The 27437-nt window shown below is 32.0% G+C and overlaps 4 protein-coding genes across 4 annotated transcripts in view; all 4 read right to left on the bottom strand.

The window, feature by feature from the left end:
- Window positions 1-154: 154 nt before the first annotated feature.
- Window positions 155-2956, bottom strand: LOC7471530 (putative RING-H2 finger protein ATL12). The gene is made up of 3 exons (XM_052453764.1): window positions 2694-2956; window positions 2332-2419; window positions 155-1561 (listed from the first exon to the last, which is right to left on the bottom strand). Exons 1-3 carry the CDS (start codon window positions 2954-2956, stop codon window positions 308-310), a joined length of 1605 nt encoding a protein of 534 aa, XP_052309724.1. The 3' UTR covers window positions 155-307.
- Window positions 2957-4676: 1720 nt separating this feature from the next.
- Window positions 4677-9439, bottom strand: LOC112326145 (carotenoid 9,10(9',10')-cleavage dioxygenase 1). The gene is made up of 13 exons (XM_024593466.2): window positions 9128-9439; window positions 8851-8991; window positions 8647-8749; window positions 6964-7223; window positions 6645-6824; window positions 6479-6557; window positions 6294-6375; window positions 6151-6213; window positions 5914-6052; window positions 5480-5798; window positions 5332-5399; window positions 5084-5245; window positions 4677-4993 (listed from the first exon to the last, which is right to left on the bottom strand). The coding sequence occupies exons 1-13, from the start codon at window positions 9278-9280 to the stop codon at window positions 4859-4861; spliced, it is 1884 nt and encodes a 627-aa protein (XP_024449234.1). The 5' UTR covers window positions 9281-9439; the 3' UTR covers window positions 4677-4858.
- A 7683-nt stretch (window positions 9440-17122) lies between these two features.
- Window positions 17123-21277, bottom strand: LOC18100663 (carotenoid 9,10(9',10')-cleavage dioxygenase 1). Its single transcript, XM_052454094.1, has 13 exons — window positions 21150-21277; window positions 20803-20940; window positions 20593-20695; window positions 20201-20463; window positions 19193-19372; window positions 19000-19078; window positions 18798-18879; window positions 18652-18714; window positions 18385-18523; window positions 17939-18263; window positions 17784-17839; window positions 17537-17698; window positions 17123-17429 (listed from the first exon to the last, which is right to left on the bottom strand). The coding sequence occupies exons 1-13, from the start codon at window positions 21258-21260 to the stop codon at window positions 17313-17315; spliced, it is 1818 nt and encodes a 605-aa protein (XP_052310054.1). The 5' UTR covers window positions 21261-21277; the 3' UTR covers window positions 17123-17312.
- Window positions 21278-24540: 3263 nt separating this feature from the next.
- Window positions 24541-27437, bottom strand: part of LOC7470745 (carotenoid 9,10(9',10')-cleavage dioxygenase 1) — a 7996-nt gene continuing 5099 nt past the window's right edge. The window contains 10 exon segments of the mRNA XM_052454095.1: window positions 24541-24760; window positions 24869-24919; window positions 24921-25025; window positions 25120-25175; window positions 25275-25599; window positions 25700-25838; window positions 25938-26000; window positions 26116-26197; window positions 26299-26377; window positions 26493-26672. Of these exon segments, the coding sequence (XP_052310055.1) occupies window positions 24557-24760; window positions 24869-24919; window positions 24921-25025; window positions 25120-25175; window positions 25275-25599; window positions 25700-25838; window positions 25938-26000; window positions 26116-26197; window positions 26299-26377; window positions 26493-26672 (1284 nt within the window). The 3' untranslated portion in view covers window positions 24541-24556.

Here is a 27437-nt window from a genome sequence, read left to right as displayed (position 1 = left end):
AATAAGTGATAATTAAATTCATACATTAATCTTTACTCTATAAAAAATAATGCTTGTAGACTTCTAAAAATTATGTCAAGAACAAATTAATGCCAATTAAGGATTGCAGGAGTATGGAATTCAGAACTTTTGCGCTGTTTCACATCAATGATGATTGGCATGAACGAAATTTTTAAATTTCTTGATTTAACATAATTAGCAAACAGCTAAATGTGACAATGTCATCACCAAGGTTTCATGTCATCATATAACATGAAAGCTATTAGAAACACGTGAAAATTTACAAATTAAGCTGCTAAGATGAAAATCACACATTTGATGCTTGTCTTTCGTACTCTAATTGTCGTAAGTTTCTTTCTCGACCGGCAAACCATTGTACTGTTCGCCGTGCTATTGGCAGCCAAAGCATCCTGATCCTCTCATCTTTTCCTCCATTCCCTAGGGATGCAGATTCTTTCATTTTGTTCTTTGCGCTTAGCTGTCTGAACCTTGAAAAAATTGTGATCTCAGACGTTGACCTCTTCCCCACAGGATTAAGCATTTTTGACGAATTTAAGCTTGAGCTTGGAACAGAATTACTTCTGTCAACTGTAGGAAACTGGGGCTTGGACAATCTCTTTCTTTCTGTATCATCCTTAACCTTCTCTAAATTTTCAACCCTGGACAAGCCATTGTAGAATCTTGCACTACTTGATTTCAGAGGAGTAAATCTATTGCTTGACATGACTCCAAGCATCTCAGTGTTCAGGGACAAAAAATCTGAAGAATTAGCATCGCTCCATCGACTCTTGATAAGAACATCTGAAATAATGATCTTGTGCATGAATTTATGAAAGAGTTTCCTGTTATCATCAGCGTTACCACCTGCTTGAACCAGCAACTCTTCCTTTTTGCTGTTGTCATTGCTAATTTGAAAGCTGCTTCCTGGGTTAAAACATGATGAAACTTGACGATCATGCTCTCTTTCGACAAAGATCTCAAGATTAGGATCCTCTGCTAGATTTGAAGGATTTTGCAAGTGCCTCCAACTTCTTGAGTAAGTGAAGCTCTTGACATCTTTAGGATCTATCTTGTATCTGCAAAGAGGACAGCTAGAGTGACTTTTTAGCCATTGGTCTATGCAGTTCTCGTGAAATGCATGCTTGCACTTAGGCAACAGTCTGAGGACATCAGAATCTTCAAATTTTGATATGCAAACTGCACATTCTAGGCCTTCTTTTGAGCCCTTAAGTGAAGAAAACCTGAAAAAGGGCATGGAATTGATCACTTCTTCGCCAATCCCAGAAAACCTAGAACTTGATCGAATAAGTCCATGAAAATTTTGGTGATGGAGATAACGGCCTAAGAAATTATTTTGGTTTCTCCCGCAGTATTTTGCGTAGGCAAGTACGAAAAATGTTATAAGCAGCATAGTCGAGAGGATCCCGAGGATTAGTGGAAGGCCTTGATGGACTGGTATGACGGTAGCTGAATCCGAACCGGAAGTGATTTGGGCTTTGACATGGAAGAAGAGGGTAAGAATTATGATGAGAAGTAATCGATTCATAGAGATAGCCACACTCTATGCTGTCCAAGTTTCTGTATATAATGACAATTTGAAAGAACCAAGAAAATCCTCTAATTTATATAAGCAAAAGAATGGAGACTTTTGATCAAGTAAAGGTGTATTTTGAATACAACCAAAAGCCGAACGCATAAAAAAATTAAAACATAATTCAAAATAAAAATAATAAATTTAAAAAATCCTACAAAAATAACAAAATTAGCCCAAAAATCAACTTCTAGGCTTAATTTTCGAAGATCCAGCAATTTAATAAGCAACTGAATAATATGTTATAAAAAAAATGCTCGTAAAATCACCTAGAAAAAATTAAGCTTGATCTAACAGTAGAATCTCTCGTTATCTCTGTTTTAATATGCTAACTTAGTATACCATGACTAGACCTCTTTTAAATTTAGATTTGTTTCACTAGTTTATAAAAAACATATGTTAGGCTATTCATATAGTCTATTTAGACTAGATTCTTATTTAATTGTGTCGGATCCTCGCTTGAATATTTAGAACCTTTAATTTTTACTTTCCGGATTGTATTGATTTTGTTGAGGAGTGTGTGAGCAAGAGTATAGGTGAATTATTCCCTTTCTTTTAAAACTGCAACAAATTTGGAGTGTTGGAATTCTCCTAATTAAGAGCGAATTTTTTATGCTCATATTAAACTGATTTTCGATCATTTTTTTTTAAATATAACAATAGATGTCACTTCAGATTTGGCTCACATGAAATATGCCGAAGCAAAGCGTGTATAATGATCAATGAAGATAATAAAATACTTGTATATATCCAGCTCTAGGGAATGCGAGAGGGTCTCTAAACGTCACTATATGTATCAAATCAAGAGGTGCATCAATCTTCAAAGCACTAGAGGAAAAAGGAAATTTAGCCCATTTTGCAAGAGAACAACTTTGACAAGTAGTATTAAAGAAAATAGTTCTCACATTCATTTTAGTAGCATTCCAAACATTGAGCGTGAGAGCGGCCAAGATGAAGATATATAAAAATGGTGCCACAAATTTACTTGCTAAAAAAAATATCTGATGTTGATGGAGATAAGAAGCAATTTGATGGGAGCTTTTTGTTTATTGTGTCTGATGTCAATATGAATAGCCGTCCTTGTTTTATGCCCCTTGCTCACCACATTTCCAGTTTGTAGATCCTAGATAACACCGAAAGGACCAAAAGCAAATAAAAAATTGTATCTGAGGTTAGATTGACAAGTAATTTAAGAACATAAAGAGTATCAGAAAAATTAGAGTTCTTGAAAGGTGAAGTGCCAATGCCAGTACGAAGTCTTTCTTCACCATTGGCTGCATAAATTGGCTGAATATTTGCTAAGAGTACTTGTTGAGATTCTAGTGGCTGGATATTTGCTAAGAGTACTTGAGATACCCCCGTCATGTGATTAGAAACGGCTGAATCGATGAACAAAGATTAATGAGAAATTGATTTCTTACCTATGATGCCAGAAGTAGGGATAGTAGCAGAATTAATTATTGTACATCATTGTGAGAAAGGACTATGTGATTGGTTAGTTGTCCTTGATTTTGGGAGTCCAATGTGCTTAAAGTATAAAAACTCGCTGTCCCTTTCGGCTAGAATTTCTTTTTAACTGTTGAAAATCATGAATTATATTTCCTCTCAGAGCGTAAAATGTTAATTCGGCTGATTTTCATGGCGTAAAATGTTAGCACGAACAATTTCAAATTCTGGTCGTAGCTTCATAAGGAATTCCATAGCTCTCTTTCATGGGTTTCTCAAAGGTTGCGAGAGAAGGAACACTCGACCAGAAAATTGGAAAATACTAACAAAATATTCTGTCAGTATATAAGAAAAATTCTGTTATTATTGAAAATTGCCGACGGAAATAGCAATGGAAAGCTACTGTCAAAAATTTCCGTAACCATCTTAGGCCGGTAAAACATCCAAATTACGCTCAAAAGTTATTGTTTGAAATTAATTATATCTTTCAAGTCAATTTAGGATTTCTTTCCGAGTTTAGTCAAAGAAACCTCATGTTAACCTTTTGAATTAATTTATTATTATTGTTGTTGTTTATGCCCATGTTACTTTTGAATCTAATTTGGAGACGTTACCGATCTTAGATGGTTACAAAGTTTAACTACATAAGAAAATCTTATCTCAATTAAATTGTATGATAGAAAGCTATGTTCGTTATCGTAAGATTACGCCTCAGACCAAAATACACGGGATGATATGGAATCTTCAATTTCTTGTTATATGGAGCAAAGGTCTGCTTCTCCCGCATCAGGATGGCTAGTGAAAGGCCGATCTCACGCACCATTAACATCCCAGTAATCAAGGCTTTCTAAGGTAGATATGTCAACCTCTTGAAGCAGGTAATTGGGATAAGTACTTGCATAAAGCTTCCCGGAATGCCGGAAAATGTTGAGATTTTGGTATTGTTTAGCCAGTGTATCAAGCCTCAACCACAGAGAGATTTTACATAAGTTTCAGGCCTGTTAAGTAGAAAGCAGCTTCACATTTATATAGAACCAAAATCATCAATTCCCCGTTAAAGATAGAAGAAGTCAAATATACCGCATTGATAAGATTTGATGCTAAAACACAGCTCAAGAATCTCCTTCCAAGTTTGGCAGAAAAACTGTCGAGGGATTAGTTAAAAATCTTCCTAACATGTTTTGATTATATCGAAAACTTTGACCATTTAACTCTCCCTCCGCCGGGCATATTAATTTGTTCAGATGTTTTAAAAATACAATACAATGGATATGCATATGTTATAAATTATTTAAAATGTTTTTCTAGATTTATTTATCACTATTATTTTTCAAATGTTGTTATCTGAAGTGACAGTAAAATTAATTTTATTTACAGTCTAAACCTACTGATCACTCTCATGTTACAAATTACCTGACAAGAAATGCCCCTGGGAAATCTAAATAAATTGAGAAAAACAATTAATCCATGTACTCGTACAAAAATAAAATAAAAATAAAAAGGAAAAGGAATCCATATATACCATGTTCAATTATTCATATATAGATTTGGATTTCATGATTAATTGGAGATCAATTTATAAAGTGCACCACGTATGGTTTCATCAATGGAGATAATCTTCATAAAATCACATGAAAGATTCCTATCAATCACTCGTTATTCCATTATGAAACATGCAACGTTTCAATCAAGCTGAAAATAACAATTATATACATCAATAAACAAGAATAAAATCCAGAAGCCACTCAAATTTTTCTACTTATCGTCCTTAGAAAGTGCTTCAGAATCAGAAGTCTAACTTTCTGACAACAAATGGTACCATTAATATTCTGATGCAGTCAAATTTCCCAACAAGATAGGCATGAAAGCTCCGTGAAATCCATATGGGACTCTGCAAGGCAATGTGATTTTGGCAACTGGCTCACTGGTGAACCTTCTGGTGTCAATTATATAAGCCTTTAGAAAAGTAAAACAAATACATTAGAGGTAATGACACATCCAATAATATGATCATTACATACCAAACCGCAAGATTATTTGACTTACTTTAGACATGTTTGTATCTTCATTGTGGACAAAAGTGATGATCCAACCATCATCTTCTTCATGACTTCCTGGTTTAGGAACAAAGGCAGCTCCAGTGCAGAAAGTATTCTGTTCAAATTTGTGGTAATCCACCTTTATCAGCTCTTCATATTGGCCATCTTTCTGGTTCACAGAAACAAAGTGGTGTCAGCATGATTTTAAATGTGTTGGGAAAGAGGGTTAGCACACATAAGAGCTTAATTAACTACCGAATTGGTTTGATCAGTGTCTGGCTCTTCAAAGTGTAGTTTTGCTAGACCTCCATATTTAGCCATACCTGAAATGTTCAAGTGTTAGTAAGCTTATCATCAGGATATAGTAAATTTCTATAGAAAGAAAAATGTTATTTATAATCACCTGAGTCAGAGCTAGCACTGCAATCAATAACTTGGGTATAGCCATATTTATTTTTAACACCAGTAAAATCTCCATTGATCATCGGAAAATCCATAGAGAATTCAGCTCCTGTCAGGTATCTTTCCTTGACATCTCCAGTTTTCATATTTAATCTCCATTCGCAGCATCGACTAAAAAGCGATCCATCTTCTGAATCAGAACTGTATTCATCAACTGATTCTACTTGCTTAAGCCTTCTTGAAAACCACTCAAATTTATGCACACCCATATCAGGTCCAGGTATGATTGAATCAAGAGCCCTACATGCCCTCACAACAACCTATTTGCAACCACAGAATGGCATTTATTTGTCAGAAGTTGAAAGGTTAAAATCGAGTGCATGTTTCAAATAATATAAATACATGTCTTAATATGTGATGTTCTTATTACTTTACCTGATGACCATCCTCAAAACAATTAAGAAGGTGAAATGTGGAACTTGATTCCACCTGAAACCACTTGATTGAGTCTGCGTCGCCATACCGAGGCATGATTCCAATTCTTGCATATTCTGCCTTGTCATATTTTATTAACCTACATTTATGCACGTATATTGTGGTTCTTAAAAGATAATTTTCCAGCATTTTTCATGTATAGTACACGTGAAGTGCAGAAGGATATTTAGTACTCACGGGCCGCCTTTAAGCAGTCGTTGTATGTCTAGAGTGAGTGGAAAATCCATTATCACATTGTACCTGCAAACTCGAATTCATGTTGATCAATTGATGATGTCCACATTTTGAGACTAATGAAAAGATACTGGACCTTAGTTTACCTCCGTGTAAGTCCTATGTCATGAGTAAGGGAGCACCTGTTGAATTTGAGATCAACTTTATGAACCAATCTTTTCCCATCAGCTGAAAATTTGTTTGGATAGGTGCACAGAATATCAACAAGCTTTAAGAGATATTTCGTATCTCAAAATTTATTTCAGTACTGTTCTAATTGAAATGCATATACCTGAAACTATTCCTAGTTGCATGAAAGGTTTTATTGCATCCACCCCAATTATAACCAGCTCCCCTGTATCCGGGGCTCTCTGCAACATCAAGAAGAAGAAAAGGCCAATTCAGACAGAAAACAATACGGTATCTTTATAGTCTAAGGTATATGGAAGAACAGGAACCTTCGGATGGCTGGTAAAAGGCCGATCCCAAGCCCCATTGACATCCCAATTTCCTAAAGTTTCTAGTGTAAACATGTTGATTTCTTGAGGCATGTGATTTTCAGCAACGGAGTAGTACTTCCCTGAATGCTCAAAAACGTTGGTGTTGCTAAGGTACTTGTTAACTTTGCCAAATCGCAGCTGCATATCCATTTAGGAAGACACGATCAGTTTATAAGCCATGGCCATAATGCCTCCAACAATTCATTTTAGTCATATTTTCATTGGCGCCAGTGTACTTGATTATATATATATATATTGCATTGATATGGCGACCCACCAAATTTAGCAAGTATGCTGATAATATTGCCGGGGAGCTGCCTTCTATTGCAGGAAGAAAAGATGGCTTGTTTCTTTGCTTTTCTAACTTGAATGTTTCCGATTCAACATATTTGTTTTTGTAGGTGACTGTCCAGCTTCCATCTCTAGCTTTATCAAAATACAAAACATGAAGCATCCCTTCTCCTTCTACCCAAATGTGACTTGACCTTCCAAACATAGATACAGCTGATTTTAGTCCCCCAAAAAGAGGATTCGGTCCTGCAAATTTACATATTAGAGTAAATTGTTATTTCATCCCTGTTTCTTTAATTAGTTAAATAATTAGTTTATCCCTATGATTTAGAAAAACCGAATATTGAGTCCCTTTATTGATATATTTTCATACCCATTTGTAATTTAGTCCGTTATTGTTTTTTCATGGCAATTTTATTTTTATTTTCTAAAACATATTTCCATCTCACCTACTATAGACAAGATTAATTAGAAAGGACAATTTAGAAATTTCAAAAAAAAAAAATGACAATCTTCAAATGCTTTTTGGATGTTTATCAATGGCATCTACCAGTTAAAAGCAGATGAGATTCTTCTTAAACTTTGAGTTATGGTTGGCAATTTGCTTACTCCAACTTTTCTTCAATAAAAAATAGTTATTATACTATAATATAATTTGTACTCGATGTGACGTGTGGGAGCTGACTGATCATAACGAATTTAATAGTTTAGGTGCCCAAAAAGAATAATTTATTCCCCCCACATCATCATCCTGCTTTGATGATTCGTCTGCTAATTAGTTTTATTAATATATCGGTTAGATTATAAGTAGTTTATTTAACACCCAATATGTGAAAGAAACTTAATTACAATACATAAAAATTATTCAAAAACACTCTGAAAAAGTTCACGAACAAAAAAAGAAAAAAAATTACTTTAAATAGTGAATTCATTTTCACAAGTTGTAAGAAAACGTCTTTTAATTAAATTATGTTTCCAAAAGGGATGTATAAATTAAATAGTTAAAACTTGAAATGCCTTATTGAAGGTTTAGCTCCCAATCAAGGAACAAAGGAAAGAAAAGGATCGTAATATATGTAAGTAATACTAGTACACCTGATTTTCAACATTTATAGTTCATTATTAATTAGATATAGCTAAAATATTTTGAGTGTTTGGAAGTCCAGTAGTTTTTTATTTTATTTTTTAACGTGTTTTGAAAATATATTTTATTTAAAAAAATATTAAATTATTTTTTTTCTCGAAAAGTACTTGACAACAATATTCCTAGGCAATTGCGCTTCTTGATCTTGTTGGCATGTTTTCTTGTTTGGTCAAACATGGGCACTTCTATCGTTATTATTATAAACAATACCACACAAAAACAGCAAGTATCACTCATTGAAGCAATGCAATCTCTATATATATGCATGCATGTGTTGGATTTTAATGTCTTCCAGTGCTTGATGCTAGTTTATGGATGTATTACACCAACCAAATCCAAGCAACTTTTCCAATGTTAATTTGTCCTCAGTAATGGCATTTCTTTCAGTGGATTTACGCGTGATATATATATATATATATATATATATATATATATATATATATATATATATATATATATATATATATATATATATATATATCGAATTTAAAGCATAATGAGGATAAAATAATGAAGAAAACGAACCATTTCTTACATAGACGCCCTCTGGGAAGTCGTTTGGAACTTTCCCTTCGATGTTGGTGACAAGAACAGTTTCCTTTAATTCATCAACTGGAGCAAAGTTACTCTGCAGGAGCGAGCATTAATTGAAACAAAATAGTATATATGAATTTCATTGTTTGGCAAAGTTTCTTAGCAATGGACACACATTCACATTAATTAACGTACCTGAGAAGGGAGCAATGGTTGGTCAACAAACTCGAACATGGAATCGACAAAAACATCCAGTAATCTCAAAGAAGTGTTCTTGAAGAGAGCCTTGGAAACATCGATCCGCAAAGAAAGTTGTTCCAGCTCTCTCAAGAATGGCTGCTCATGCATGAATCATGAGAACAGTATTAATTAGTATCTAAAACGAGCTGAAATACCAGACCAATATATGATTCATGTCAAAAAGCTTGATTCTGGAAAAACCTTCGCTCATTAGAGATAAAGAGAAACTTACTTTAAAAGTAGAAGAGAGTGAAGTTTTCAAACGATGAAAGTTGTCTGAAACAGAAGGCCTCTGTAGACAACAATTCACTCGAAAAGCCAAATGCGATGAAGATACCATTGCATAGGATGAATGGGTTGAAATGGTGTACAATCTACGGACCATAAATAGTCGGAGCGGGAGGTGAGGGGGGTATTTAAGGGAGCCTTGATAGCTCAACCTTAAATATTTTTTTTTTTTGTTTGGTATTTCTCAATGCCATATAATTGTATAATTATTATAGAAAAAATTAAAAGGAGTAGGGTTTTCATTATACCCCCAAACGCCGTTGTGTACCAAGATACAACACACTTGAATTGTTATAGTGCTTTGTTTTTTACATCCTTAATTTTTATTTTTATTTTGTTGAAAAAAAAAAGGAAATATTCAAAGTTAGGGGACCGAAATATAAAAAAAACATGGAAAATGGATGACAATTTAAAAAATAGAATGAAAAGTTCACTTTGATCCTTCTACTTTTCAATTTATAAATTTTCAATTCCTACAGTTTTTTGATATTCAATTTTGACACAAAATTTTATTTTATTTTATTTTTTTATTCCTTGTTTTGAGAGATAAAAGAGAAAGTTGGTGGATTTCGGGTGAAAAGAGATAAAATCTGAGTTGACACAGATTCTAACCCCGACATGGATCATTCTTGGTGTCAACAAGTACCATTTAATTCAGGAAGTTTCACAAGAGTGTTCTTTAACCTTTTCATCGTCTGATATGGTAGATATAAGCTTGAGATATTTTTTGAATTTGGGTTGATTATAGGTGTTTGGACCAATTTTATGGTTATTTTAGGCTATATATAAATGGTATTTTCTAGGTGTTTTTGATAAAATATAGGTTAAAAATAATTTTTTAGGTATAAAGTATCAATGCCTCGATTTCCCAACAACTTTATGGTCACCAGTTTATGTGATCGTAGATGACACGTTGTATATTTTATTTTTGTTTTTTAAAAAATATAAAGCGAATAACTCATCATCCACCATTTAATAAAATAAAAATAATAGGTCTAGAATCCAGGTCAGACCTCTTTTGAATGGGGCAGGAGTGCAATCCCACATGCTTGCCTAACTTGTTTCATTTTTTTTTCTATTTGTTTTTATTTTTTCCTTCATTTTACACTTGGGTCCATTCAAATAGTTTGACTACAAAATAATTTTCAATTTTTTTATTGGATACCATTGAAATTCTTATTTTTTTTTAATGAAATCATAGCCTCTTTTAATATCAGCGAGTACTCTTTTTTATAAAGTTGTTCATGATTTTTTTTATGATTTGTTTTTAGATTTTATTTGATCATTGCATTTTTTTTAATTAAATATTTTTTGGTTTTATTGTTTTATTTGTGAAATTTTATAATAATATTTTTTATAACATTAGCCTGCTTTTTTTTTACAACCCTCCACAATGATTTTTACTCACAATAAAAAAAACTTAATTCACAATAAAATAATTTTTTGCTGCTAAAACAAATATGTTAAAAAAATTATCCAACTCATCTTGGAGCACATGCCAATAGAAAAGGTTTTATTTTGTGTTGATGATTTAATATCTATTTGTTTTCATATTTTTTTAGCATTGATTTTTCACTCATTTTTTTCATGTATTTTTTTAGATTAAGTTATTTGAATCTTATTGGGTTCCTTCAATATTTTTATTTTCAGAATGTTCCTTTAATCTTATATTTGACTCTATTGAATTTTTTTCATATATGCTATATGTATTTCATTAGTTGTGATTATTATGATTTTTATATTCACAAAAATGTTTCTTTAATAAGTATGTTAAATTAATATTTGGTGCTTTTCAAATTGAATTTCATTTTTTTGGTGTTTTCTTTACATTAGTTTTACCTTCTTTTTTTTTTTTACTATTTATTTTGATTCCCTTTTTGTTGTGCTTGCATCCAAATTTTTAACAATTAATTTTTTGAGTTCATCATTGAATTTAGAATTTTATTGTTCTATGTTTTATTTGCGTGTGTGCTTTTATTTATGGTAAAAAAAAATTTTCATTTTTTTTTGTAATATTTTATTTTTTTACATATAATTACTTTAATTTTTTTATCAGTCTATATCCAATTATATATATATATTATTTCTACTAATATTTTTATCTTCTTTTCACTACAAGATTTAACAGTTTTACCGACGGAATTTTTCCGTCGGCGTAAGACACATATTCCGTCGGTAATTAATTTACCGACGGAATCACCAACGGAAATGCTCCGTCGGTGAATCTTTCATCGGTAATTTTTTGTCCGTCGGTAAATCTGTTGGTAATAAAAAAATAAATTTATCCGCTTCATTTCGTCGGTATATCTCTCGGTAATAATATTTTTTATTACCAACGGATTTACCGATGGAATTTTCATCGGTAATTCTGTCGGTAATTATTTAAAAACATTTTAAAAAAAATTCATTTTATAAAATTATAAAATAATTAAATTAACATGAATTAACACTTTATAATATATACTCAAAATGCTTGGAAAAAAGAATAAGAAAATCAACTCAAACAAATTTGCAACAAATAAATAAAACAAAAAAAATAAATTCAACTAAAAAAATTCATATGAAAAAAAATGAAGTTGCAATTGCTAAAAATTTAAAAATCCTATAAATAAATCTACTAAAAATTGATCTCATATGAAAAAAAAAATCTCACAACAACATTTATACAATTATTAAGAACAAAAACAATTAAAAATAAAATAAAAAACAAATATAGTGAAAAAAATCATGAAAAAAGAAGAAGAAAGAAAAATCTTACCTTAATGTAGTTGCAAGTGAAGCTAAGGAGAGAGAAAAAATTTCGTTAAGCATATTAATTAAAAAAAAAACTAAAAGGATAAAAGAAGAAAGAATAAGAAGACATACCCAAGCATGGAGGAAAAAAAAAGGAGATGAGGAGAGAAAAGAAGAGAAAGAAATAGATAAGAAATGATGTTTTTTACATATAGTGAAGAAGAAGAAGAAGAAGAAGAAGACATACCTTAATGATGTTTTTTACATTTAGTGAAGAAGAAGAAGAACAAGAAGTAGAAGAACAAGAAGAAGAATAATAATAATAAGAAATGGGTCTGTCTCTTGTGAAATAAGAGGATTCAGACTTTTTATTGGAACGCGTTACCGACGGATAATTGAATATTAATAATTTTTAATTATTCCGTCGGTAATTCCATCGGTAATATTTAATTTAAATTTTCAATTTCGTAAAAACTTTACAGAAACCGCCAAAAACTTACCGATGATTTTTCAATCCGTCGGTGATTCCGTCTGTAATATTTAAATGAAAATTTTAAATTAATTGATTTTTTTCAGAAAACCGCCAAATAACACCGACGACTTTTCAATCCGTCAGTGATTTTGTCCGTAAAGAACAACAATTAACAGTGCAATTGGAAAAGTGAACAGTTCTGGAGCTCTCTGAAAAATACCGACGGACAATTCCGTCGGTGATTCCCTTTGTAATTGATATGATGAACAGTGTTCATATTTTTACCAACAAATTTACCAACGGAATTACCGACGGAATTTCTTCTGTCGGTAATTCTATCGGGAATTTCGTTGGTAAAAATGAAACGTCATCATTTTTTTTTGCTTTGTTGTAGTTTTTTTTCCAACGGTAATTCCCTCGGTATATACCAAGGGAATATTTTCGTTGGTAAAATCACTCGGAAATTTACCGATGGAAATATTCCCTTGATATTTCCATTTGTATTTATCAATTTTCTGGTAGTGTTTTATAAGATTATTTTGTTATATATGTATTGAAATTTATTATTCTTTATGTATTTGATGTTTTATTTATTTATTTTTGGTAAGAGAATATTATTTTTATTTCATCATTACAAATAAATGTTTTAAAAATACTTATATTATATTTGTACATATTTTAGGTGAATTGTTTTTTTTTATTAATGTCGAACCTTGATAGATCTTTATATATGAGTATTCTACATTAATTTGTATATAAATTTATATTTTAATTTCTTTATGGTGTGTGTATTAATTTCTTCATATATATTGTGGTGCTTGTATGATCATTTGAGTATAACTTAGAACCCAAATATATTTAATACACTCGTTCAGGTTAACTATTCAAGTGTGTGTGTGTCTATATATATATATATATATATTTCTACTGATGTAGCTGGGCCAGTAATAGTGTGCTCATATGAGCATCTTAGGCTTTTTAAAATGCCTCCTGACGTATCCGTTAGTCCATCAGAATATGGTTTTCTTTATTTTCTTGGATGCATTCGGAGTTGCAATACCAATGGAATATGCTTTAGTTTTTAGAAAATATATATATAGTCTCTTAGGATTAAAATTTTAATAACATTATAATATATATACACAGATCTTTTAAGTCTTCAAGAATATAATTAATGTTTATTAACATATAGCTTCTTACAGTGGCGGATCCTGACTAGAATTATGTGGAGTGGCAATACCAACAATATAATATTATCTATTGTATTGTTAATTTCATACCCGATATCATGACCGCCATTAAAAATTAAATTTTTAAAAAATAGATTTTTGATATTTTATTTTTAAATAGAAAAGGTTTTATTTAAGAAATCGTCACTTGGTATTATAGTCACTAGAAACCCTAACTTGTTAATAGAGATTCTATGGTACGAGACTGGTTATGCAAAAGAGAATACGTTATCCCCCCTTGAGTATCCTACTTTAGGTAGGCTGCATTGCTGATTTTGTCTTAAATTGCTAAGAATTTATTGGATTATACTATCGATGGTCTGCTTGTAATATTCTTGACTCTAGCGCTAGTAAATATTCGAATACGAATGCTTCCAACTCTAACGTTGGTAAATATTACGTAACATAAAAAAAGTATGGTATTCCTAATTCTAACGTCAGTAAATAAACCAGTAAAATTTGAATTGAAAGCAAATCATACATATTTTTTGTTATTTTTTTATTAAAAAAACAGGTATATATGGTATATCAAATTCGTATTTCACAGTAAAAATTCACAAATTAAATATATAATGAAATTATCAAAAAAAAAAAAAGTGCAAGGGCTCACAAATAAATTCAAAAGGGTTAATAAATTTATTTGAAATTTTATAATATAAAAAAGAGACTTGTTTGTTCTTATTAAAATTAAAACAAAAAGGAATAAAATAAAGGGGATTGGGCATATTATCTGTTTTTTCTTTTTCGGCTGGGTCCAGATCAGCCCTATGGTCTGGGCTGGACCCAGCCGGCCCAGCCTGGTCACTGGCCCAAGCCAGTGACCCGGCTGGCTTGAAGCAGCACGCGTGAATCAACTCACGCGTGCATATACAGTAACCGGTGAATTAAAATGGTAGTGCACAGTGTCTAGTGAATTAAAGTTGTAAAACGGGGGAAGTGAAGAACTTACCTGGTGCAGGGAGGCGAAGACGAAGACGATGGCTTGCTTTGGATCTCTCTGTTCCTCCTTTCTTTTTCTTTCCCTCTGATTCTTTCTTTTCTTTTGTTTTCTCTCTGTGCAATCTTTGTTGGTCCTTGTTTCCGTTTTCTCTCTGTCTCTCTCTGCGTCTGGCTCTCTCTCTCTCTGTTTTTTCTGCCTTCGGTTGTTAATGATTCTGTATTCTGTCCTGTGCTTCTTCTTCTTCTTCCTTTTCTGTTCTGTATGTATCTTCGTTGTCCTCTGGTATTATCTACTCTTCCCTGTGTTTGCTCTGTTATGTTCTCTGGTTCTTCTCCCTTGTGTTTGTTCCCTCTGTTCTCCTCTGTACGTCCGTGTTCTGCTTTTCGTTCGTCCCCTGCGTGGCTTTTCTCTGGCTATTATAAAACCAGAGAATGCCATGCGGTCGCCCAGACAACGAAGCGAACTTGCAGGACCGTTACAGTGGTAACGGAGATGCATCGTGGGGCGCGGGGCAGCTTTTTTTTTCTTCCTGGTCTGGTCTGCTGAAGAAGATGAATAGTCTTCTTTGAAACGGCACCGTTTTTCAGCTAAAATGGCTATTTTCAATTTGCCCCCCTGAAGGTCTGAAATTTAGCAATTGGACTCTTATTCATGGAAAAATATATTTTTTTTATTATTTTCCCCCTAGATCAATTGCAATTGGACCCCTAGATTTTAGCATCATTTACAAACAAGTTCTTGGTTTCTAAATTATTCAATCCAGTCCTTAATTCACTCTTTAAATTTTAATTATTTCAAAATTATCCCTAGAAAAATCAATTAAACACCCTATAGCACTCCCACCATTTCACCTTGGTCATTGGACTTTAATTTCTCACAATTCGGCCCCAAATTAGCCCCAAATTTTGATATTTCTTCAATTTAGCTCCTGATTTCATTAATTAAACTAATTTCAAGTTCAATTAAGCTCCCAAACTTATCAATTCTTCAATTAAGCTCCTGATTTCATTAATTAATTAATCTAAAGTTCAATTAAGTTCCCAAACTTATCAATTCTTTTAATTTCTACCAAAATTGACTTTCAAATTTATAGTTTCATCCTTATTAGTTCTTAAATTTTCAATTTGTGTTGTCTTGATCCAATTCTCAAATTATTTTTCATTCATTTGTTATTTATTATTTATTATTTATCTTTATTTATTATTTATTTCTTTGATTTGTTATTTTTTAAAAAATTCAAAAAGATGAAGGCATCTACCATGTGTAAAATAAGTATCTAAATCTAAAAACTTACATAGAGTTTGAAAAATAATTTTATAAGTTTTTTAGATTTAAAACTTCCATAATAAAGTGAAGTAATAAGATTTTAACTCGTGATTATTTAATTAGTAAAACTTTAAAATTATGTCAAATAATCATTTCAACTCAAAAAATTAAACTATTAAGTAAAATATCAAAAAATAATTTTATACTTCTATGTAATGCCTATGGTATCACCAACTATTTATTTTGGTTCTTGGGCTATAATTTCTTGCAATTTCAACCCAAATCAACCCTAAATTTTGGTATTTCTTCAATTAAGCCTCTGATTTCATTAATTAAACTAATTTCAAGTTTAATTAAATATCCAAACTTATTAATCCTTCTAATTTTTGACCAAATTGACTCCCAAATTTATAATTTCACCCTTATTAGTCCTCAAACATTCCATTTGTATTCTCTTAACCCAATTCTCAAATTATTTTTCCATGCATTTATTTCTTTTTTTGTTATTTATTTATTTATTTATTATTATTATTATTTTCAAAAATTGGGTTATGACAACATTTTAAAATTGTGTTCAAATAAAAAAAATGGTAGATTTGTTTACTTAAAGTAGAGAATTCTCAATAAAATTTTAAATCAGAACACGGATGCTGACAAATTAAGTGTTGTGGTGGCCGGATTTGTTGTGGGAGGTGACTGATTGTTGCAGAAAAAAATGCATAAGAAAGAAGGAGAAATGAGGGAAGGGGACAGGAGGGTCGATCGTCAAGTCATAAATTAAATATAACAAATGGAATGATCGACAAAATTATTCCGTCTATAACTTTATCGGTCATTCTATCGGTAAAAATATCACGTCACCGTATGATTTGCATTTTTTGAATCTCATTGTAATACTGTTCGTAATTTCGTCAGTATATATCGAAGGATTTTTTTCGTCAGCATATTTAAGGACATACTTTACCATCAAGTTAATTCAGTCAATAAAAGTCACACGTCATAGTACTGTTTGACTTTTTTTATTCCTTATTTTTCCACTATAATTCTGTCGGTATGTACCGATGAAAAAATTCTGCTTGTTTTACCGATGGATACAAGGATGAAAAATTCTATCGGTAAAGTTTACCATAATATACCGACGAAAAAATTCTATTAATATTTCTGTTTGTATTTATTAATTTTCTGGTAGTACACAATAACTTCATATATATATATATATATATATATATATATATATAACTGATTAAATAAATGAGGAATATATATAACTGATTAAATAAATGAAATTCCTCAAATGATAAAAGATGTAACAACTCTCGAGAATAAGAGGGGATAGGTTGACATTGATCTTATTCCCAATCACACACTCAACTCCCATATCAAGACATTTCTCAGTTTTTGTCCGAGTTGTGATTCTATTTTTTAGTACTGTTTTTTATTTTACAGTTTGCATAAATGTATCTGTGACATAAACGATGGGTCCAATTAATTACTTGTGGTTTGGGAACGGCATAAATGCTCCATGAAATCCATATGGGACTCTGCATGGCAATGTAATTTTGGCAACAGGCTCACTTGTGAAGTTCTTTGTGTCAATTATGTAAACCTGAAATAGGAGGAAGAAAAAAAAAGAATTTTAATGATTAGGGACCAAGCTTTAGAATTGCAAAAACAGTTCTACGCTATTGCTTTCCAGCTATAAAATTAGCTTACTTTGGATGTATTAGTGTCTTCATCATGAACAAAAGTGATGATCCAGCCATCATCTTCTTCTAGACCACCTTCTTTAGGGACAAAGGCAGATCCAGTGCAGAAGGTGTTTCCCTCGAATTCATGGTATTCCACCTTTATATGCCCTTCCGATTGCTCCCCTTCCTAGATTAGCATAAATTTATGAGTGAAAGTAAAGAAACAATAATGAGATAATAAAATCGGACCAGCTATCCAGAAATTTAATTACCTTACTCGAAGTTTCATCGAAGTACAACTTGGCTAGACCTCCAAATTTTGGCATGCCTAAAACAACCAGATTGAAATCTTACTTGCTATGAAATGGTCAGGGTTATAATAAGATATCAAGAGATGAGATAATGAATTTCGGAATCTATAGTTGACCTGATGAAATACTTGCCGGTTCATGGACCATCTGGGTGTAGCCAAATTTATTTTTGAAGCCACTGAAACTTGGATTGATCATAGGAAACTCCAAAGAGAATTTAGTTCCCGTGAGGTTTCTCTCCGTAACCTCTCCGGTCTTCATGTTTAATCTCCATTCATAGAATCGGCTGAACAATAATTCATCGTTCGACGAAAATGTAGTATATTGTTGAACAGGTCCTTTACTCCTAAGTCTTCCTGAAATCCACTCAGATTTGTCCAAATCCATACCATAAGATTCTGATATGATTGAGTCAAGGGACCTGCATCCCCACACTACAACCTGCTCCAAAAAATAAAATATTTTAGTCCCATTGCAGGGCACTGTGGTATAGTTTAGTACTACAAGTAATTACTTACTTAATTAAATTGAGCCAAAAAATTATGTTCATATAATTACTTACCTCATCTCCTTCCTCGAAACAATTGAGAATGTGAAATGTGCAATTTGGTTCGACCTCAAACCAGCGGGTTGATTCCGCATCGCCATACCGGGGCAATACCCCAATTCTTGCATACTTTTCTTTCTCATACTTCAATAATCTATATATATATATATATATGCATCGTAAACAAATTAGAAATTAAGTACTTCTCATTGGTGTAATAATATTTAGATGAGAGCCAATTAATTGGCACTTAAAATTTCTGATTAGAATATCAGTACTCACGGGCCTCCTTTGATGAGTCTCAGTATGTCTATTGTTAGAGGCAAATCAAAGATCACATTATACCTACAAAATAAATAAATAAATAAATAAATAATAAAGGATAATTCTTCAAATATTCAATTATGTAAGATAGTGATATCACTTGCCTCTCTGTGACCCCTATGTCGTGAAGAAGGGTGCACCTATCGAGCTTGAGATCAGCCTTGTGAACTAGTCTCTTTCCATCAGCTGAAAATTGAGTTCGCGAGGTCAATTGTAATATAAGTAATTAAAAATTAAATTGTTCCCAGTTTTTGTAAATATTTTTTTTTCATGCGTCAAATGAAGGGAAAATGAATACATGCATACCAGAAACAACTCCCACTTCCAAGTAAGGTTTTATTGCATCCACCCCAAATACAACCAACTCTCCAGTACCTGGTGCTGTCTGCAACAAACAAGAAATTTCATAAAATGAAATCAAGTTGAGCTGTGTTTTCTATTCCATGTTGAACATTCATGCATATATTGGACTTCTGTACAAGGTATTGAGCAAGAAAACCTTTGGGTGGGCGGTGAAAGGTCGATGCCAGGTTCCATTGATATCCCAATCGCCTAGATTCTGAAGGGAAAAGATATCAATCTCTTGAGGAAGGTGATTTTCAGAAATTGAGTAGAACTTCCCTGAATGCTCGAAAACATTGGTATTGCTAAGGTCTTTGTTGACCTTTCCAAATCGCAGCTGAAATTAATTCTCAATATTAATAAAATTATTTTAATAAAAGATACCACGTGTTCATACAAATTCCTAGGGTCAAGTTTTGAATGAGTATAGACCATGCGCGTAGATTTCCAGATAATTTTGTGAAATCTTTCGACACGCTATGTGTCTTTTTGGAAACAAACAATAAAAGATTAATATCTTTACGCACCCTTTTCATGTACAAGTACGAATCATATACCGGAGCTATTGTGATTGAGGGGGGAGTTTCTGTTTGGTTTCTAGTGCTTTTGGAAAACTGGACTTGTTCATTTTAACTAGTGTCCTGCTAAATGAAATTCGAGGCTTGCACAGATTTCTTTACAAGAAGATATCTGGATTTTACCAAAGTTTTAAAGATTTCTTAGAGAAGAGTAGAGTTTTTTTTTTTTCTTTTCAAAAACTAATGGTGCGTGCGTATGTATCATGGAGAATTTTATTAATTTTAATAAACAGAGATTCGATCAATTAATTGTCTACTTCTTATAATGGTTATTAAATTTTCCTGTAGAACATTCTAATCAAAAACTTAACTCCTAAGTTTATTAGTTCAATTTTGCTAGAAATAAAAACTTACACATAATTGTCTATTATCTCACGGGATTAATTTAGATTGCTATCTTGGACTTATGTGCATATATGCATGTGGTAGATACTTGTCGGAGGAATTTTATTTTTTTTTAATTTTTTTGTGGCCCCAAGCCAGAGAAATTTTAAGAATACTTGAGATGCGAATCATGATACCTTAAAAAAATGTTTAAGAATAATACTTCTAAAAAAAGGGAAAAGGTTTAGGATTAGCATGCTCACCATATTAAACATGTATGCTAAGAAAATGGCTGGCGGACTGCCATCTATAGCTGGAATGAATGATGGCTTGTTTCTTCGTTTTTCAACCTTGAATGTTTCGGTTTCAACATGTTTATTTTTGTAGAGGACAGTCCTGCTCCCACCATCACTGTCTTTATCGAAGTATAAAGCATGAAGCATTCCTTCTCCTTCAATCCAAATGTGCCCTGTCTTTCCAAATATGGATGTCGTAGATTTTAGACCTCCAAATAGAGGATTTGGACCTGAAATTTAAAGTATCGAGTTCATGAAGCATTCCTTCTCCTTCAATCTTTAGTATTGAAAAATAGTATTATTTTCAGATATCAACAAGCATGGGGACAAAATTTGAAGCATTGAGTTCAAGAAGAGACCATTTCTTATGAAGACTCCTTCAGGAAAATCATCTGGGATTTTGCCTTCAATGCTGGTGATAACAAAAGGTTCGTTCAATTCATCGACTGGCAGAAAGTTACTCTGCAAGAACTCAGAAACAGCCGATTAGAAAATAATTCATTAATCCTTGATGCCACGTACTGGAGAGTTGAGTAGTTACAATAAAGGTTTGATGGTTTAAATATTACCTGAGAAGGAAGAACGCGCTGGTCAGCAAACTTAAACGTTGAATCGACAAATGCATCCAAGAGTTTGGCAGAAGCATTCTTGATGTTTTTGAAAACCTCACGTTGCGCAGGAAGTTGCTGCAACTCTTTCAGTAGTGGCTGCTCAAAACAAACACACGATTGTATATACATTAAATCCAGTTTTATCAAAGAAAACATGAAAGGTATCGTACATATGAAAGAAGCAAATAGTTTGTGTGTTATTAATCTTTCTTAATCGTATATATAGATTGACGAAAAAAAATAAGGATAAAATGAACATTTGATTCACATGCCTGTAGAATGACAGAGAGACTAGGAGTGATTACCTTGTAACTAGAAGAGAACCTAGTCGTAAAACGATCTATGTTTTCCGAGAGAGAAGGCCGACTCTCTGTAGAGCAATTCACTTGAAAAGCCATTTTTGATCTCAACAACATCTCTCTCTCTCTCTCTCTCTCTCTCTCTCAACTAGATTTCCTCTGTGTTTGATTCAGTGTGTGCGTGTGTGTGTCTCTATATATATATATATATATATATATATATATATAAACCACTGAATTCAAATTCAAATAGAATAATATAATTTAATCAAAAATAAATATAAAAAAAACCTTAACTAATAACTATTTTATTTCTCACTTAAATGATTGTATTCCATGAGATTTCTTGCCTTGAATGCTTTATAGTGCAGCGTATATATATACATACACGCACACTATGTATCCATGACTACAAATATCCATAAAATTCACATGATATGGTTTTTCCTTGTATGCTTTAGTTTCCACATTAGAGTGCAGTACGATACTACGTATCTATAACCACACACATCCATAATTATGTATAAGAATTGTATACTTGTCCTACATACATAGGATAGTTATTAGTTTCATTATGTACAAGGATTGTATGAAAGACATTTTCTACGCATGTGCATAACTACATGTAAAATTATAATTTTTATGTTGAAATATTTGATTCAATAAAAAAAATCTATAAATTTTAAGAACTATCACATATATTAAAAAAAATTATTTATCTTATTTAAAAAATTAAAATGTCAAAATCAAAAAGATTTGGTATATGTTCAACTTGTTAAAAGTATAGATTATAGTTGTGCTTGTATGCTATGGTTTTGACTTTAGAATGCAGGATATCACTCCTTGTATGTTTTGGTTTTGACTTTAGAGTACAAGAATCTTAAAATATTATATGACTTGGGATTTCTAGTCAACTAGTATTATATTATTTCATTTTTTGAAGGTTTTAATCAATTTCTCTCGATGAACTGTACACAATCTCTCTCGATAGATATTTGGTTAGCGGATCCACTATATTTTCCTTTGACTTTACATATATAGTTAATATAAATAATTTCATTTGAGAGCAAGTGTGTAATGATATTATGTTTACGATGTATATGTCTTAACTTACAATGATACATACTATTATGTGTCCTTACAATTGTAAACTGATTGTCGCAATGGACACAAATTGCTAGCACTAATTTTAACCACTATAAAATATCATCTAAGAGATAATGAAGTCATGCGGCTTCCTCTCCAACTTTATAAAAAACAATAAACTCTAAAGGACTCTATTTAATCATCATAAAATAGATAAATCTCATATTCACTTTCCGGTTGGTTGGTGAGCCAAGTGATAAGAGACTATCTAGCTTGGTTTGGAGAGCACTTGTTGGATTGAAGATGTTTTTGTCGCTAAGTGTTACCACTTTCATTCATCTCATTAGACCATCTATAGCACTCATAGCTCCAACTCGAACTTGATTATTTTCTAATAATTGTTGCACTTAAGTGACATTAATTTATTGATCGATAATACTCGAGCCCTAGTCGGATATCATTTGAAAATGAGTAGTTTAAATAAAATTGAACTATTGGCTTTCATTTAGTGTAGTCTGGGCTAATACAACATAAGGATTATATTAGAATTGGGACCTAAAAATAACTTGGGCATTTATTACTTCAACCATATTTGCGATTTATTTCCATACTCGAACAAATAAGAATTTGGAAGGTTTAAATCTATCATGGATTTTGCAATGCATGTTTGTTTAGAGGATTTTCATGACACGGTTATTCTACCGAGTGGGAAGACATATCCACTAGTGCATTTCGAATTTTTAGTATTTGATATCTAATTAACATCATTATACCCTTTCAAGTACCGCCGAGTAACCCATATAGTGTAGCTCGTAACCCAAGGCGTGCCTTAAATATTTGAGTACTCTTTTTATTACTTTTCAATTATTCATACTCGTATTATTGGCAAATCTACCCAGTTTGTTAATCGAGTGTGAAATATCAAGCCTTGTGCAGATCATAACACACATTAAACTCCTAATTATTCAAGAATATTTTAATTGTTCTATTCTCTTGCCTTTATTTTTGGACAAACAAACACTTATGTTCATTGGTGTTTCACCATACTATTATCGCATTTAGAGAATTTATCAATAAGTTTCTCACTATAATGATATTGGGACAATATAAATTCATTAGATGTCCTAAAAAAATTTATTCAGGCTAAGACCCGAATAATATAAATTAGGTGTACGGTCTCTCTAACACTACGGTCGAGTTTTTGTGAAAGGCCCACAGTGTTTCAATCGTTAGATGCTCGCAATCGATTCTGAGCACTCAAACTCTAGAGTTCGAGAAAATTTTAGACCAATGAGTTAAAGATCAGACGACTCATCTTGCTGCTAATTATGAAAGACTTAATGGTGAGACGGTTGAACTCCGTCGATTGGTGTTGGAGATAAGATCATAAATGGGTGGTACATGTGCTCCCTCTTATTCGCCACATGGTCCAGGCACAGACCCGCCTCCTTCTCCTCTTTCAACACTTTTATTCTAGATTAAGTGTATTTGAACTTGTAAGTGTTTAGATTTATAATAAATATTTTATATTAATTTAGTTTTCTTAATTATTTTGTTGTTTCTGTTTAATAGACTTTATATATATATATATATATATATATATATATATATATATATATATATATATATATAAATTATTATTGACAGGGTTACTGACGGACTATATCCATCGGTATATTCTAGAAAATTAGAAAAGAATTACCAACGAGAGTAAATCCGTCAGTAAATTCATCTGTAAAATTAACACCGACAGACCATAAATTACCAACGAGAGTTTTTCCGATGGATTATTTTCATCCATGATCACATTAGGAAGTTTCTTGCCGACGAATTGTAAGCATAAATACCAATACAAAATTTCTTCGGTAAATCTAAAAATTATGGTATTGGATCCTTAGTTTGTTTATAAGAATTAACATTCAAAAAGATATCTTGAAGAATTTATGGATGGATAGGGGTATGAAATAATTGATGGGAATATATTTCCATTTATAATTATCTCTGTTTTGTTATTTTAAATATAGAAATTACAGGTCATCATAAAAATATTAAATGGATATTCTGAAGAAATAGTTGATGTCTTTATTAAAAAAATAGGAATTATTTAAACTCCAAAGTATATATATATATATATATATATATATATATATATATATATATATATATATATATATATCTAGGCCCCTTCCACTAGACATATGAAGCCTTTGCCATTTAGCTTTCATTTTATTCTACAGTAGTCTAAAATAATTAACCCTAACTAATTAATTAATAGTATTAACTCACTTCCGTAGTTTTCAGCTTGCCCGATTACTTTCTGAACTACTCTAAAATCCTTTAAACTTAATTGCATCCAAGGTTCTGGTCAAGTCGGTTAATTTCTCCACAAAGTTAATGTGGCTTGTGTTGTACAGTTCATTGCGCGATGGAATTGGCATAAATGCTCCATGAAATCCATATGGGACTCTGTATGGCAATGTAATTTTGGCAACAGGCTCACTTGTGAAGTTCTTTGTGTCAATTATGTAAACCTGAATTAGGAGGAAGAAAAAAAAAGAATTTTTAATGATTAGGGACCAAGCTTTAGAATTGCAAAAACAGTTCTACGCTATTGCTTTCCAGCTATAAAATTAGCTTACTTTGGATGTATTAGTGTCTTCATCATGAACAAAAGTGATGATCCAGCCATGCATCATCTTCTTCTAGACCACCTTCTTTAGGGACAAAGGCAGATCCAGTGCAGAAGGTGTTTCCCTCGAATTCATGGTATTCCACCTTTATATGCCCTTCCGATTGCTCCCCTTCCTAGATTAGCATAAATTTATGAGTGAAAGTAAAGAAACAATAATGAGATAATAAAATCGGATCAGCTATCCAGCAATTTAATTACCTTACTCGAAGTTTCATCAAAGTACAACTTGGCTAGACCTCCAAATTTTGGCATGCCTAAAACAACCGATTGAAATCTTACTTGCTATGAAATGGTCAGGGTTATAATAAGATTTCAAGAGATGAGATTAATGAATTTCGGAATTTATAACTGACCTGATGAACTACTTGCCGGTTCATGGACTATCTGGGTGTAGCCAAATTTATTTTTTAAGTCATTGAGACTTGGATTGATCATAGGAAACTCCATACAAAGTTCAGTTCCAGTGAGGTTTCTCTCCTTAACCTCTCCGGTTTCCATGTTTAATCTCCATTCATAAGATCGACTGAACAATAATTCATCGTTCGACGAAGGTGTAGTATTCTGCTCAACATGTTCTTTACTCCTTAGTCTTCCTGAAACCCACTCAGATTCTTCCAAATCCATACCGTAAGATTTTGATATAATTGATTCAAGGGACCTGCATCCCCTCACTACAACCTGCTTCAAGTCGAACAAAAAAAGATGAGCTAGTTTCATCAGAACTCGTTAAGATTATAACTTTAGTTAATAAACTATGTTCATATAATTAGTACTTTACCTCAACTCCTTCCTCAAAACAATTAAGAATGTGAAATGTGCAATTTGGTTCCACCTCAAACCAACGAACCGAGTCCACATCACCATACCGGGGCATAATCCCAATTCTTGCATAATCTTCGTTATCAAACTTTATTAATCTATGAATTAGAACCTTAAACCAGATTAGTAAGTGCTTCTCACTATATATCAGAGCTAATTAATTGACACTTAAAAGCTCTCAATATATATATACTCACGGGCCGCCTTTGATGAGTCTGTGTAAGTCTATTGTTAGTGGAAAATCCATGATTACATTATACCTGCAAAAATAAATAAATAAATAAATATTAAGGGTTAAATTTTATTATATTCAATGGGTTTTTTTTCCTTCCAGTAAAGACAATTCGTTGATGGTGATGTATATCGATCACTGACCTCTCCGTAACCCCCATGTCATGACTAAGGGGGCACCTGTTCAACTTGAGATCAACCTTGTGAACTAGTCTCTTTCCATCAGCTGAAAATCAGGTTTGCAAGCTCAATTGTCAAAGAAGTAATGAAAAATTATTGGAAATACTTTTGTTGAAGGCATCAAAAGCAGGGAAAATGAATAGATACCAGAAACGACTCCCACTTCCATGTAAGGTTTTATTGCATCCACCCCAAATACAACCAACTCTCCAGTACCTGGTGCTGTCTGGAACAAACAAGAGATTTTATAAAACGAAATCAAGTTAAGTTGTATTTTCTATTCCTGTTGAACATGCGTGCATAAATTGGACTTCTGTACAGGGTATTAAAAAAAAAAAAACCTTTGGGTGGGAGTTGAAAGGTCGATGCCAGGCTCCATTGATATCCCAATCGCCTAGAGTCTGAAGGGAAAAGATGTCAATCTCTTGGGGAAGGTGATTTTCAGCAATTGAGTAGAACTTCCCCGAATGCTCAAAAACATTGGTGTTGCTAAGGTCTTTGTTGACCTTTCCAAATCGCAGCTGAAATTAATTAATTCTCAGATAACAAGTATATATGTATGAGTTAACCTTATTTAAAAATACCTAAAAGATTTCATCACCAAGTTAGGGGAAAGGAAAATAATAATAACCATCATAATTAAATGTTCTCCATCTCCACTCCACTGTTAATGATCACCACTTCACCCTTTTTTTTTTTTTTAATAATTCTTTACTTCCTTTTTTATTGTTCTTCACCTCTCTTTTTTCCGAGCCTAAACACAAGGAATCATCTTGATCCAAAATATAACAAGCTATGATTTTATATAACCAAAACAACTGTTTTAAAACCAACCCCATTTGATGAGTTGATTTGTGACACAGATGATCTAAAATTTAAACCAGATTAAGTTTCAATAAAAATAAAAATAAAATTAATTTATTGTGACTTGTTTAAAAACCCGGATTAATTCATGACTTAGTCAACTAGAAAAAAAAACCCAATTAATTTATTTTTTAATAAAATTAAAAAATAAATTAACTTCAGTTAACCCAATTGACTTAACATTCTAAACTTATCTAAATACATCTTATCTTATATTATATATGAGCAAAATAACCTACTTTTTATATAAAAAAAACTCAATATTTTTTTAATTAGACTCACATTTTGTACTCAGCTTAATTATTATCCTTGGAGAGTTCAAAAGGACTGTTTACAGCAATCATTAATGTAGTTTCCTTCATTTTGTTTTTCTATCTCTTATTTGCCTCTTTGCTTCTGTAAATTTCTTCTCTCAGTTTTTT

Source organism: Populus trichocarpa, chromosome 6 (genome assembly GCF_000002775.5).
Source record: "Populus trichocarpa isolate Nisqually-1 chromosome 6, P.trichocarpa_v4.1, whole genome shotgun sequence".
NCBI classification, from domain to species: Eukaryota; Viridiplantae; Streptophyta; class Magnoliopsida; order Malpighiales; family Salicaceae; genus Populus; species Populus trichocarpa.
The sequence above is the reverse complement of the archived record's forward strand: the minus strand, read 5'-3'. Positions and strand labels throughout refer to the sequence as shown.